Here is a 15,231-nt window from a genome sequence, read left to right on the forward strand (position 1 = left end):
ACGAAAACCAGATAGAGAAGAGATCCCTTGCATCAAAGGATATTCATTATCCTAGTAAGAAAAAATTTAGTCAGGAAAGCTTGTACAGATTAGTATCATTGTACCGATGATAAAATCAAAAACCACGGAAATAAAGAGCATGGGAAATAGAATGCCAAAAACAGTTTGAAACTACAAGGCAGTGGGTCGAAGGAGTATTAGGAGACCTGGAAACATATGGGAATCGTGTTAGTTTGAACATAACATTCTTTCAATAGGAGAAAAGAGGAATACTAAGAAACAGCAATGCATCGCTTCTGTGAACAATGATTCTCAATTTTAGAGACGAACAGCCTCTATTTCTTCCTTTGTTACTATCTTTAATCGTTGCTGCTAGAACAAGACTTCGGCGCCAATGACGGGATGCTCCGGTAAAAAATTCGGAATGAATGAGACGGGGTTATATACTTCTCGCACGTAGTACGCCGACGGAACCACCTCAGATTTCGGAGAGATCTTTAAGCTCGCCGTCATTGTACATACCAACCAATCCTGTCGCCTCTGGGTGCTCAACAAGCAACTGTGGGAGTTCGACCTTGCGTAACCCAGGGTCACAACGGCTCCAGCCGCCGCGCTACAGCTGACTGTGCACCGGTCCGTTGCCGACATTAATACCCATCGAAAAAGAAAAGATCAAACGCATGTTTACCAAAAACAAGGCAACATCAATAAAAATGTCATCAACACTACGAGAAAAACGCATGGTGACTAGCGACCAATGGAATTTCGTCAGTGTGGCATAAATTGAAAATCATTCAAAACCTAAATCGAGCTATCCATTGCTAGAGCAAGAATTCAATGTCAAGTTAAACATTTGTGTGCCAAACGAACAATTAAAGAACTAAATTATCGCAGCAAGCCGTAGATTTGTGTTCGCTCCATCGCGTAAGTCCTCCAGTTTGATACCATGGACACATTGTTAACAGTGATTACTGATATGTAGCTCTGTGTTTATGAAAGAAATAATAAAATAAAAAATTCTAGATAATTCGTACACGTATTTCCGGACTGTGATGTCATACCCTTAAAAAATCATGAAACACTTAGCTAACACAAACGATGATGTGCCGTAGCGCCACCTTTCCCGTATCTTAATCACAGAATTTCATTGCAAAGCGACGACAAACTGCTGGCAGTTGCTTTTGGTTTTCAACCTTGACAAGAATAATTTTATTAAGAAAAAGAAAAACATTCGAGAACCATCTTCGGGATTTTCGGCAAACGCTTAGATATAAGATGGGCTATATGATATGACAGTGTTTTTCTTCCATCGACATGTGCGTTCGCATCGAGTAAACATCCATTTCATATTTAAGAAAATAAAACCGATTGCCACTGAGTACATGGTAAAAATTTTCCATGTTATAACATGTAATCCACAGAAAATATCAAAAGCTCCCTCCCTGTCCAGTAGAACTGTACCTTACCTTTTCGGAGAAACCGCGTTTCTTGATTTCTGCAATAACCCATCGCACCATAGGTCTTGAAAATCGTTTGTCTATTTGAGTGCTTCCTAAATATTCCACTACGTACAACTTCGTATCAATTTCTCCTGCCATTTTGCATTCACGATACGTGAGAATTACAGTATAAACACACAACGGAGTCGGCAATAAAATTCACTTCACAAACACAATTCACTCCACTTCTTGCAGATAGAAAATTAATCTTCTCTTAATTCTTTCGTCCGTCTCGAAGTTTTCATTATCTGCAAAGAGATATGCACCATTATCACAAATATATTGTTTAACAATATTTAAGGAAGTAGCGAAAAAATTTTACTTATTCAAAAACTAATCCTTGCGCCATGCAAAAAATTTGCTGTTTCTTGTGACTACACACCAGTAATTACAGACTAGGTAATAATAAACGAGATTAATTTAACAGTTCCAAGACGTACAGCACTGATATAAAACTCTAAGGAACATTATACGTTTGTTTACAGTAGCCTCAAACACCACGTTGTTTACAACCACGCCAACAGCTGAGCAAGCTACTTGTCGGAGGAAACCTGTGACTCAAAAAGAACAGCAAGAAAGCTTTACCTGCATGTCTAAGACGCTTCAGCACTGCAGAATGCCTGCATTATGTCAGTCTTTCGCTTTGCGTTATTTTATGCTCACGTATATTTCACTGGACATACGTTTTCTTTACTTACAGCACTTTCCCATTTCAAACTGACACTCTCGTGGCCGAAACAAAGTAGTTTTATATGGCAACAGAGAGAAGGCGCTGCCACCTAGCGGCCGCTCACAGAAACAAGCTAGGCAGTAAACGCGCGACTCTGTTCTTGAAAAGTCCGCGTCACATACAAAATATATCACTGGACCACAGAACTATATCTGTGTTTTCGCAAACGACGATTATCCATTGCAATTATCCATGCTCCAGCTACTGATTATCGAGTCGAAAAGCGGAGATGGAAATATTATAGCCCAGACTTTCTTCGTGTGCCCGATACGATACGTGAGACTAAATTTGTCATGTAGTAGCTAAATAGTGATCTACCAGTAAACTAATTGTTTGCGAAACCTACAAAGAGTGACTGATTTTTTAATGTGTGTTGAAGGACAAAGGAAAGAATTAGCAGTGATCGCTGTTGTTATCAATGATTCAATTGTATTTTTATTTTAAATTTAGAAAGTTTAGCGATTGAATTGCTTGCAGTAAATATAAAGTTATTATAAACTGTGTTCAGTTCTCTTCACCCGAAAAGAAACAGAGGATATAGTGAGAATTTTCGGAGCAGATTTCCTGTCGTTAGCTAAACTGATTATTGTTCTGAACGTATATTTACGTAACTGTTGTACATCTGAGGGATAAATTCGCAACATGGATGCGAGGAATTTGAAATTAATTTTAAAAAAATTATCCGTCATTGCAATTTAATGGCTGTCAAACTGGAGTCTCTGCTACGTATGATCTTTGCAACATCGAATATGTATACAGTATACACTCTGGATGAAACTGCAGCATTGCAAGTGAATATATACAAGTTGTTTGTTTCTCGTGTTGGAGCCTGTTTGTGTCATTTGAGGTCGGTAAATGAGACATTTTTGTAACATAACGTTGTATTTTGATTGTATAGTGTCTTATTAATTGTGTCGTTCTTTATTACAGTCAGTTCCGCCGAAATGTCTGTACTTGCCTATAACGGTGGGGCGATTATCGCAATGAAAGGTAAAGACTGTGTAGCTATAGCATCTGATAAAAGATTTGGAATTCAAGCCCAGACAGTGTCAACCGACTTCAAGAAGATATTTGAAATGGGACCACATTTATATATGGCTTTGCCAGGTTTAGCTTCCGACACGCAAACCGTGCATCAGAAACTGAAGTTTCGCCTTAACCTCTACGAGCTGAAAGAAAACAGGAATATCCACCCTAAAACATTTGCAGCAATGGTTTCGAATTTACTTTATGAGAAAAGATTTGGACCTTTCTTTGTCGAACCCGTAATTGCGGGTTTAGATCCTAAAACGTTTGAGCCATTTGTTTGTAACATGGACCTCATAGGTTGCCAAAATATCCCAGAAGATTTTGTAGTCGGCGGAACTTGTACTGAACAACTCTATGGAATGTGTGAAGCTCTGTGGCGACCAGACCTAGGTCCGGATGAGCTCTTCGAAGCCATATCGCAAGCACTGTTGAATGCTGTTGACAGAGATGCAATTTCCGGATGGGGAGCAGTTGTGTACATCATTGAAAAAAACAAAGTCACCGTGAAGCAGCTGAAGACGAGAATGGACTAAGTGGAGATCCAGTGCAACTAATGTGTGTTTGTTGGAGATTGGTGCATTACATTGTTTATAAAGAAACAAATAAAGCTGTGTTTCCTTAAATTCATGTGTTTTGTAAATTTGGCCTTGGCAGTAGATATGTTCTCTTCTTTTCTCTCCACGGTTTAAGTACTGACACTAGTGCCTAGAACAGTGCCATATTGCCTCCCCCTTTTCACTCTCTTGCTGTTCTACCTTTTCGTAGTCTTTTGTTGTGTTAAGAGGTTCATTTACTTATTAATACAGTGTAAGTAGTAGCTCCAACATATATATATATATATATATATATATATATATATATATATATATTATATATATACACACACACACACACACACACAGAGTATGTAACGAGAATTATGTTTGGACGTGTGTGTGTGTGTGTGTGTGTGTGTGTGAGAGATAGAAGTGTGGAACCTGAATTATGATGTAAAGTAGGTATTAGTTGCTTTCTGAAAGGCTGTTATAAGTAACACGAATTGTTCTGGGAGTTTTGGAGGTGCATGATAGCTGAACGCAGAGAGGTGAGTAGCAAACCATTATTGCACAGTTTTACATGATTCTCTAATGATATGTATTAGTTTCACAGAAAAGATGATTCCATTTTTGAACTCGTATTATATTGACCAACATGGTCAGCTTCAGCAAATCTGTATCTCAAAGGGTAGTGTTTAACTGTGGTCACTACATGTACTTCAGTTATTGTGTTGGAAGGTGTTTTTGACTGTCAGATTCCAGTTCTCCCTGTTCCCTTTTATCCATGGTTGCTTTTTCCTGCATGTCTGCATCCCCTCAGTTTTCTAAATGAGGTTGCTAACTTACTGATTTGAGTACTGCTCACAGGTTTTGATAAAAAGGAAACTTCCATCACTGTTACACATTTTGCTATAATTCATATTGTTGTTGCTGTTGTGGTCTTCAGTCCTGAGACTGGTTTGATGCAGCTCTCCATGCTACTCTATCCTGTGCAAGCTTTTTCATCTCCCAGTACCTACTGCAACCTACATCCTTCTGAATCTGCTTAGTGTATTCATCTCTTGGTCTCCCTCTACGATTTTTACCCTCCACGCTGCCCTCCAATACTAAATTGGTGATCCCTTGATGCCTCAGAACATGTCCTACCCACCGATCCCTTCTTCTGGTCAAGTTGTACCACAAACTTCTCTTCTCCCCAATCCTATTCAATACTTCCTCATTAGTTATGTGATCTACCCATCTAATCTTCATAATTCATATTGTAAGTTACTAATTATGATATCCTTGTAACTTGAATTCCAGACGACAGATTTTCTTGCATCTTATTTCTTGATTGTGCTCCAAGGAGCACATTACGACAGTCAGTTTGCTTGGCTCTTACATTTAGGTTTCCTTGCACATATCGTCTTACACTGTTCTGATTGTCTGTCTCACTAGTGTGATTCATTGGCGTGGGGTGTGATGTATCCCTAGGTTTCAATGACAACATTATATTCGGCCATAGAAAACAGCTCATTTGTTTTTGTTTATAGAAGTGAAATGGATTGGATGCTGTCCTATAAGAGTCTGGTGATTTTTCTACAGATGGAACCATTAGAGATCTGAAAGAAGTCATTTCCCTTTTCTTTCTTGGTCTTGATGTCTCTTTAAAAGGCAACTAGATTTTTGGCCAAAATGCCTACTTGTTTCTTTTGTTTGTGTATGAATACCCATTCGTTTGGATTTTTTAAAATAATGCCACTCTTCTACAAGGCTTTCCTTGTCTGGTATTGTGTAAACTGCTATCATATAAAGCAAAAAAGTTTAGTGGTGTCATGATACAGCTGAACTTCTGGTTAAAGAGGAATGCTCGATATATGAATCAGTAGGTTTGGCCAGCGATGTAGGAAACATGCCAAACATCATAAACCATGTTGTTACTAATGGTGGTATTTTCGAATTGACTAAGCTGCGGAGCAGCTTTTCATCATAATCAGGTTTCACAGTTTCATGTCTGTTGGTTTCATCAGTCACAACCAAACTATCAACTTCCAGTGCAACCTAGACCTGCGATCAATCTGTCTCCACAACGGCCTCCTTCCCCAATTTGTTGGCTATGCCAACTGTCACAAAACTGAAACAGGTGCACCCCAAAATCTGAACATCACAGCAATCATTAACATTACATCATTTATCGAAGCCTCATTATCAAATATTCCTATTGACATGAACCCTCTCCACATTAATTTATTTCAATTTCAAATTGTTAAGAGGAATTTTGAAAAGGTACATATTAGGAGTAAGATCTACTTAGAAAAGTGAGGAGTTATGTGTTATGAAGCACTTAATTTGTTTTCTGATTTTCTCAAAATTTAATAAGTTAATATTAGATGTGTTGTGAAACATCATTTTTGTGTGGTTTGAGACCAGTTACAACCAAACTGTCAACTTCCAGTGCAACCTAGACCTCAAGCTAAGCTACAGATTTCTGTGATGAGTTTGAGCAGACTAAACAATCCAGTCCTCTCTCTGTCTTTCTCTATCACATGTATGATGGTACAGCTAACTGAAGAGAACTGAGTGAGTGTCGTTCTCTGTGCAGACAAGAAGTTCAGCTCATGAAAATGGAAGGAGGTTAATATTTATGTATCCTGGATGGTGGGTATGATGTACTAGTGTAAAATCTGTTGTATTTTCATTGTGTGCTGTAGCTTGTCAGCGGTGTTTCTTATTAATGTGTGTTAATTTTGTAACAATCCCTGTATAGTGATCTCCAATTAATCCTTTACTGTGTAGTATATATTAATTTAACAGCCATATATATCTTTTAGTTTTCCCTTTAATATCCTTAGGCAATTTATTGTCCAATTTTTTTCCGGAGAGAAGATAGTGTTTCATATTTTTTGTTCATTTTTCCCCTGTAAAAATAACTTGGGTTTGGTCTCTACATCCACATCTGTACTGTGCAAACAACTGTGAAGTGTAGACGAAATGGTATGTCCCGTTATGCTAGTTATTATAGTTCCATTCACATTGGAATGTGGGAAAAACAATTGTTTAAATGCGTCCGTGCATGCAGTAACTTATTTTACCCTCACAATCCCTGTAGAAGCAATATGTAGGGGGTTGTAGTATATTCAGATTCATCGTTTGAAGCTTGTTCTTCAAACTTCAACAGTAGACTTTCTCGGGATAGTTTCCTTCGGGTCGACCAAAGCGTCCGATCCCACCTGTCAGCTTTGACTCTTGAGGTAAGGCTGTTGTGATGTGTGAAGTCATGACGGCGTGGAGTTTGGATTGTGAGTGTGGTGTGTTTGTAGGTGTCATTGTGTTGCGTTCTTGGTGCCCTCTGGTGGTGTGTTTAAGGGTTTCGTGTTGTGTGGTGTAATGAGTTCGGTTTGGTCTTACTGGTTATGGTGGCTGGTTCGCGTTTTGGCTGTGTTTCGAGCGGAATTGGTTTCAGTGAGTTAACGATTTAGTGGTTTTGTGTGGAAGTTATTGTAGTGCTGTTCGCTGTATGTCGTGTGTTAATTGGAGTAAATTAGTTTGTTGCTGTTTTTGTTGGGTATGGATATGAAGGATAAAATCAATAGTATTTGCTTGAAAGGAATGATGGGTGCGACTCTGTTGGAGCTGATTAAATTTTTGCAGTTGTTTGGTTTGGTAGCAGAGGTGGTCAAGTGCTCTGTTTGTGGGCATGAAATGAGATTGGCCAAAGGCTCGGTGTCTCGGACCAGGATGGCTGGTGGCGCTCGATACGTCGCAGTTCCTGGTTTGAGAAGTCTAGGTTGGGCATGCGCGAAATTATATTGATGACGTATTACTTTTGTTATAGATCCTCATGTAGTTTTTGCGCGCATGATACTGGTGTGAGTGGGAGGAGTGTGCTTGACTGGTTTTCGTTTTGTCGTGGAGTATGTTCAGAGTTTATTAAGTACAGGGGTAAGTTGGGTGGGCCTGGGGTTGTGGTGGAGGTGGATGAGTCGCAATTTGAGAAAAGGAAGTATGGCAGGGGTAAGTCTGTGGTTGGTCTCTGGGTGTGGAGGGCTGGGTGTTCGGAATGTATCTTCAGGGTTGGGGGGGGGAGGGGGGTATTCTAAGGCAGAATTAGTGGGGTTAATTGAGGAGTGCATAGAACTGGGTTCCACTGTAGATTCAGATGCTTTTTCTTCTTATAGGGGGTTGGGTGAGAGAGAGGGTACAATCGTTTAGTTGTTAACCATAGTTTAGAGTTTAAAAATTATGAGACGGGGGCTTGTACGAATATTATAGAGGGGGTGTGGGGGGGCCGTTAAGTCAGTTCTTGGGAGGAGGAAGAGGCGCTCTTCCAACCTTCATTCACATTTAGATGAGTACTGTTGGCGGAAGAGCGTCCCTGAGGGCTATTTTTTTTTAAGGGCTATTAGTAAGATGTACAGGCTGAAGGTGGTTAGTTAGGGTGGGTGGATTGGTGAGTGAGTGGGTGAGTAAGTGGCTGCAGCTCGGGGGGAGGGGGGGTAGTTGTTGGTACTGTTTGTGGGGGGGGGGGGGGGTTGTGATTTAGTTATGGAGGATCTATTTTGTTGCAGATTTTGTTGAGTTGTAGTGTGTGATTGAAATTTTTTTATTTTGTGTTTGGTTTTTGTTTATGGGTATTTTGTTTTGGGGTGAGGGGGGGAGGTTGGGTTGGGGGTGTGGGGTGTGGGTGGGTTGGGTCTTTCTTTTGGTTGTGTATTTTTTCGTTGGTTTGTGATATATTTGAGCGTGCGTGGTTGTGGTGGCCGACCCAGGTTGCAGCGCCGGAACTTTGTTGTTGTAAGTTTTTATTTTTCTTGTTGTTAGTGTATTTGTTGTGTGTTGGGGTCGAGGGAAGTGTTCCATTACAGTGTGTGGTTGTGGCTGTGGGTGTTTCGTATCGAGAGTTGCTGTTGAGCTATACAGGTCAAGGGAAGTGTTAGATTCCAATTTGTGGTTGTCGCTGTGCGAGGTCCGGTATCGGTACTGCTGTTGAGCTATATAGGTTAAGGGAAGTGTTCGATTCCAATTTGTGGGATCGGGAGCTGCTGTTGAGCTATATAGGTCAAAGGAAGTGTCCAGTTCTAGAGGATATTGTGTTGAGTGGAATTTGGGGCGTCTTGTGTTGTCGTCGTTTTTTTCCGTCGTTTTGTGTGGTTTGGTATGGGGGTGTGTGTCTAAATTTGTTTATTTGTTTATATTTACTTTGTCCCCACTCAAAAACTCCCAATTTCCCATGCTTGTCCCATTGGTGTCATTAGGTTTTTTGTGGAACGTGTGTGTGTGTGTGTGTGTGTGTGTGTGTGTGGTGTTATGTTTACATGATGACGTCATAGGCGCCATATTGGAGTTGTGGTGTATGGTCGTTTGCTCCATATTTGTGACGTCATGGGTCCAAGCAGAGGGGTGGAATCGGACACTGCCAGTTCAGTGCTGGTAAACCTCAATGACACTCTCCTAAGAATCAGCCAAACCTGTGACCATTTGTGTCACCCTTCTCTGTATTGGTTCAATATCCCCTACTAATCTTCTTTTGTAGGAGTCCCCCACACCTGAGCGATATTCCAGGATGCATCATATGAATCATTTGTAAGCAACCTCCTTTATAGAATGATTGCATTTCCCTAGTATTCTACCAATAAACTAAAGTCTGAGATGTGCTTTGCCCACGAATGAGCATAGGTAATGTCTCTCTGAAGTGTTACACCCAAGTATTTGTATTACTACAGATTCCATCTGTGACTCACTAATATTATATTCATAGGGTACAAGGTTTTTTCATTTTTTGAAGTGCACAATTTTATGTTTTGAACATATAAAGCAAGTTGCTAATCACACAGTAGGTAGTTACTTGGCTGTTACAACCAAGTATTGTCAAAAATTAAAGTATAATAAATTTTCATTAAAATGGTCTACTGCACTTGTTGAGAAACTCATGGATGGAAAAGGAGTTGACAGCCAAAAATTCTTTTAAATTATGTTTAAATTGTACCTTGTCTGAACCTAAACTCTTAATGGTTGCTGGTAACTTATTGAAAATATGCGTTGCCGAATACTGGACTCCTTTCTGGGCAAGAGTAAGTGATCTTAAATCTTTATGTATATTGTTCTTATTCCTAGTATTGATACTGTTAGTTGGAAAAAGAGATGTATTATTTACAACAAACTTCATTAAGGAAAAAATATACTGAGAAGCTGTGGTTAATATGCCCAATTCTTTGAATAGGTTTTGACATGATGTTCTTGGATTTACACTACTAATTACTCTTATTATACGCTTCTGTACTCTAAAAATTTTTTCTCTGTTTGTGGAGTTACCCCAAAATATGATACCACAGGACATAATGGAGTGAAAATAAGCAAAATATGCCAGTTTTTTTTATATTTACATCTATGTCTGACATCATTCGCATTGCAAACACAGACTTGTTTAGGAGCTTTAGTAGTTCGTTAGTATGTTGCTCCCAACTGAGTTTATTATCAAGTTGTAATGTTAAGAATTTTACACTCTCAACTTCTCCTATTTCCATGTCATCATATTTTACACACACCAGAAGGAAATCTCTTGGAAGTTCTGAACTACATATAGTGGGTCTTTTCACTTGGCTATGAACTACTTATTAATGTCAGTAAAAATTTGATTTGCTGCCCTTTCTAAATTTATATTTGATTTACTATTTATTTCAATGTTTGTATCATCTGCAAATAAGACAAACTTGGCATCTGGTAATGTAAAGATGACAGGTCATTGATATGCACAAGAAACAGTATGGAACCTTAGGAACACCACATGTAATTTCTTCCCAGTCAGATGATGTCTGATTGCCTACTGTTGAAGTGTTATGTAATGACACCCTTTGTTTTCTATTAGTAAGATATGACTGAAACCACTTTGCAGCACTACCATTGAAGCCATAATATTTTAATTTACTTAAAAGAATGCTGTGATTCACACAGTCAAACGCCTTTGACGGGTCACAGAATGTGCCACTTGCCTCTAATTTGTTGTCCAATGAATTAAGGACATTTTTGCTGTAAGTGTAAATAGCTTTCTCAATATCAGAACCCTTAAGAAACCCAAACTGTGACTTTGACAGTATGTTATTTTCACTAAGGTGCTTAAGTAGATGCTTGAACATAACCTTATCAAAGATTTTTGAAAAAGCTAGCAAAAGTGAGATTGGTCGGTAATTTGATGGCATTTCTTTGTCCCCTTTCTTGTGGAGAGGTATAACTTCAGCATATTTAAGCCAGTCCAGGAATGTTACTGTGACAAGTGATTGATTACACAAATAACTTAAGATATGACTAAGCTCACATGGACACTCTTTTATTAACTTTGTTGATATGTTATCATAACCACTAGAATGCTTTGATTTCAAGGACTTTATGATGGATTCTATTTCTTTGGGTGAAGTAACTGCCGTCTGCTTCACATCTGCTGTGCAGCGAGCTACATTAATTTAAGTATTAACTGTGTTTTTCTTACTTGTCACTTCTTCTTCCATGTGTTTTTGCTTTTAATAAGCTTTAATTTTCGATTACTAGTAATAGTGTTCCATAGATTTTGTGTTTGTTTTGAATACAGTCAGAGAGAGTCCCTTTAGTCAGCTGTAGTGCCAGTACTGCTAGTGTCTGTTTTGAATACAGTCCAGAGGTGGGTAATGCTTATTTTCATTGTTATCAACGAGAAGTGTCTAGTAACCACAGTTTAGTCAGCTATCAGCCGCCTTTAGTGAAATAGCAGTCTAGTTAAAAGTTGATTAACTCTCTACAGTAAATTGATTTCTTAGGATGGATAGGGTGTGTGACTGTTGTGTACGGATGCAGGAGGAGCTGGCCACTATTCGCAATCAGCTGATGGCCGCGGTCAGCCGTCTTCAGGCTGCTGCCTCAGAGTGTAGCGGCAGTGGGGAGTCTGGTGCGTCGCATGGTACACCCCGGGTGTCGGGGAAGAAGACCAGTGTTCACTCTGTCTGCGGGTGGGCCATCCTCTGCCCAAGGGGAGTGGCGGGTTCAGCGGCGTTCGTGGCGCACGAGGTGGAGGGTCAATGTGGAGGCTGGCCGTTTGGCATCGCCCGCTCAGTGTGTGAGTGGACATGTGGCCGCTCCTTCAGCAAGGTCCGAGCAGGCACACGGGGGTAGGAGTTTTTTAGTGATTGGGAGCTCCTACGTTAGGCGGGTGATGGAGCCCCTTAGGGAGATAGCGGAAAGGTCGGGGAAGAAGGCCAGTGTTCACTCTGTCTGCTTGCTAGGGGGTCTTGTCCGAGATGTGGAGGTGTCCCTGCCGACGGCGATAGAGAGCACTGGGTGCACCCGACAGCAAATTGTTGCTCATGTCGGCACCAATGACTCCTGCCGTCTGGGTTCAGAGGTCATCCTCGGTTCATACAGGCGGTTGGCGGAGTTGGTAAAGGCGGAAAGCCTCGCTTGTGGGGTGGAATATGAGCTAACTGTTTGTAGTATTGTTCCCAGAACCGATCGCGGTCCTCTGGTGTGAAGCCGAGTGGAAGGCCTAAACCAGAGGCTCAGATGATTCTGCGGAGATCCGGGGTGCGAATTTCCCAACCTCCGCTATTGGGTAGAGATACGGAGGGTCCCCCTGAATAGGTCAGGCGTGCACTACACACAGGAAGCGGCTACAAGGGTAGTGGAGTATGTGTGGAGTGCATATGTGGGTTTTTTAGGTTAGAGAATTCCCTCCCTAGGTCCGACAAGACACCTCCTAAGATACGACAAGGTAGTAGTAGGCAAAACGCAACAGGAAATAACAATATTAATGCGGTAATAGTAAACTGTAGGAGCATCTATAGAAAGTTCCCAGAACTGCTTTCTTTAACACTTTCGCTGCGGCTGACTCTTATAAGCGTCACGACAAGCCACGAGCCAGTGCGGCTGACGCTTGTAAGCGTCCGCGCTCACTGTCGGATTACTCTGTCTAGTTGCAGCGTCTAAGCTAGCATCAAAGCGTGTAAACTTTTGTGTGGTCAGTTATCGAACGTATATTGTTGGTAATGGTGGATAGTGAACCAACACCTGGACTTTCCAATGTGAAAAGGAGCAGAAAAAGTGTCAAATTGACAGAGGAATAGTTACTTAGTGTACTAGACGACAGTGATTTTCTGTGTAGTGAGGACGAGGCACACCACGGAGATTGTCGTTTAGAGGCTGCAGAAGAATTGCAGAGTGATGATAGCGTGGAAGCACAGCTTTCGAATCTGTTTCGTGACAGTTCCGAATCTGATGATACGAATCACGACGATTGTGTGGAAATCGACGACGGAAAAGAGCCCGACCTGTCACACGGAGATAATCCAGGTGAGTCCTGGCATAAAGAACGACATAATATGCAGTATTACCCATTTACGAAGGAAGAAGCTCTCCAAATTCACCCTGCTGGCAATTCTCCTATGGATTTCTTCAGATTATTGGTAAAAGACGATTTTTTGCAACTTGTAGGTGACGAAACGAACGATAACGCAGTCAACATATTGCTGAGCGAAAATACAAAAGAGGGATCTAGGATCTGTAAATGGAAACATCTAAGTGCAGGCGTCATCATTAAGTCAGTATAGGGCATGATCCTACAGACCTTACAAGGTCTTGACGTCGGCCTGTAACTCAGGTGTCTTAGGAGCGTCGGCTCCGAGCGGCACCTGCTCTTTCAGAGCGTTACCGGGCCGCACTGGAGAGTTGCGCACCTGCACCGATGCCGCAGCGAAAGTGTTAATAAATGGTCACAATGCCCACACAATACTAGGGACAGAAAGTTGGCTTAAACCATATGTAAACACTAATGAAATTCTAAATTCAGATTGGAATGTACACCGCAGAGACAGGCTGGACAGTGAAGGGGGAGGCGTGTTTATAGCGATAAAAAGTGCAATAGTATCGAAGGAAATTGACGGAGATCCAAAATATGAAATAATTTGGGTGAAAGTCACAGTTAAAGCAGGCTCAAACGTGGTAATTGGATGTCTCTATAGGCCTCCTGGCTCAGCAGCTGTTGTGGCAGAGCACCTGAAGGAAAATTTGGAAAATATTTAGAGTAGATTTCCCCGACCATGTTATAGTTCTGGGTGGAGATTTTAATTTGCCAGATATAGACTGGGAGGCTCAAACATTTATAATGGGTGGCAGGAACAAAGAATCCAGTGAAATTTTTGTAAGTGTATTATCTGAAAACTATCTTGAGCTGTTAAACAGAGAACCGATTTGTGGTGATAACATATTAGACCTTCTGGTGACAAACAGACCCGAACTATTAGAAACAGTTAACACGGAACAGGGAATCAGTGATCATAAAGCAGTTACTGCATCGATGATTTCAGCCGTAAATAGAAATATTAAAAAAGGTAGGATGATTTTTCTGTTTAGCAAAAGTGACAAAAAGCAGATTTCAGAGTACTTGATGGCTCAACACAAAAGTTTTGTCTCAGGTACAGATAGTGTTGAGGATCAGTGGACAGAGTTCAAAACCATCATACAATATGCATTAGATGAGTATGTACCAAGCAAGATCATAAGAGATGGAAAAGAGCTACCGTGGTACAACAACAGAGTTAGAAAACTGCTGCAGAAGCAAAGGGAACTTCACAGCAAACATAAGCATAGCCAAAGCCTTGCAGAAAAACAGAAATTACGTGAAGTGAAGTCTTATGTCAAAGCGGTAGGTGGATAAAAACAAAATGTCCATACACTCTGTGACCAAAATGGTACTGAAACAGAGTATGACAGGCTAAAGGCTGAAATACTAAATGTCTTTTTCCAAATCTGTTTCACAGAGGAAGACTGCACTGTAGTTCCTTCTCTAGATTCTCGCACAGATGAAAAAAATGGTAGATATCAAAATAGATGACAGAGGGATAGAGAAACAATTAAAATCGCTCAAAAGCGGAAAGGCCGCTGGACCTAATGGGATACCAGTTTGATATTACACAGAGTACGCGAAGGAACTTGCCCCCCTTCTTGCAGCAGTGTACCGTAGGTATCTAGCAGAGCGTAGCATTCCAAAGGATTGGAAAACGGCACAGGTCATCCTTGCTTTCAAGAAGGGGCGTCGAACAGATGTGCAGAACTATGGACCTATATCTCTAACGTCGAACAGTTGTAGAATTTTGGAACACTTATTATGTTCAAGTATAATGACTTTTATGGAGACTAGAAATCTACTCTGTAGGAATCAGCGTGGATTTCAAAAAAGACGATCGTGTGAAACCCAGCTCGCGCTATTCGTGCACGAGACTCAGAGGGCCATAGACACGGGTTCGCAGGTAGATGCCTTGTTTCTTGACTTCTGCAAGGCGTTCGATATATTTCCCCACAGTCGTTTAATGAACAAAGTAAGAGCATATCGACTATCAGACCAATTGTGTGATTGGATTGAAGAGTTCCTAGATAACAGAATGCAGCATGTCATTCTCAGTGGAGAGAAGTCTTCCGAAGTAAGAGTGATTTCAGGTGT

At 40.8% G+C, this 15,231-nt stretch overlaps 1 protein-coding gene across 1 annotated transcript; it reads left to right on the top strand.

Moving 5' to 3' along the window:
* Positions 1–2,918: 2,918 nt before the first annotated feature.
* On the top strand, positions 2,919–3,881 carry LOC124711747 (proteasome subunit beta type-3). The gene is made up of 2 exons (XM_047241959.1): positions 2,919–3,076; positions 3,160–3,881. The coding sequence occupies exon 2, from the start codon at positions 3,174–3,176 to the stop codon at positions 3,789–3,791; it is 618 nt and encodes a 205-aa protein (XP_047097915.1). The 5' UTR covers positions 2,919–3,076; positions 3,160–3,173; the 3' UTR covers positions 3,792–3,881.
* The last annotated feature ends 11,350 nt before the right edge of the window (positions 3,882–15,231 follow it).

Source organism: Schistocerca piceifrons, chromosome 8 (assembly GCF_021461385.2).
Source record: "Schistocerca piceifrons isolate TAMUIC-IGC-003096 chromosome 8, iqSchPice1.1, whole genome shotgun sequence".
Taxonomy (NCBI): domain Eukaryota; kingdom Metazoa; phylum Arthropoda; class Insecta; order Orthoptera; family Acrididae; genus Schistocerca; species Schistocerca piceifrons.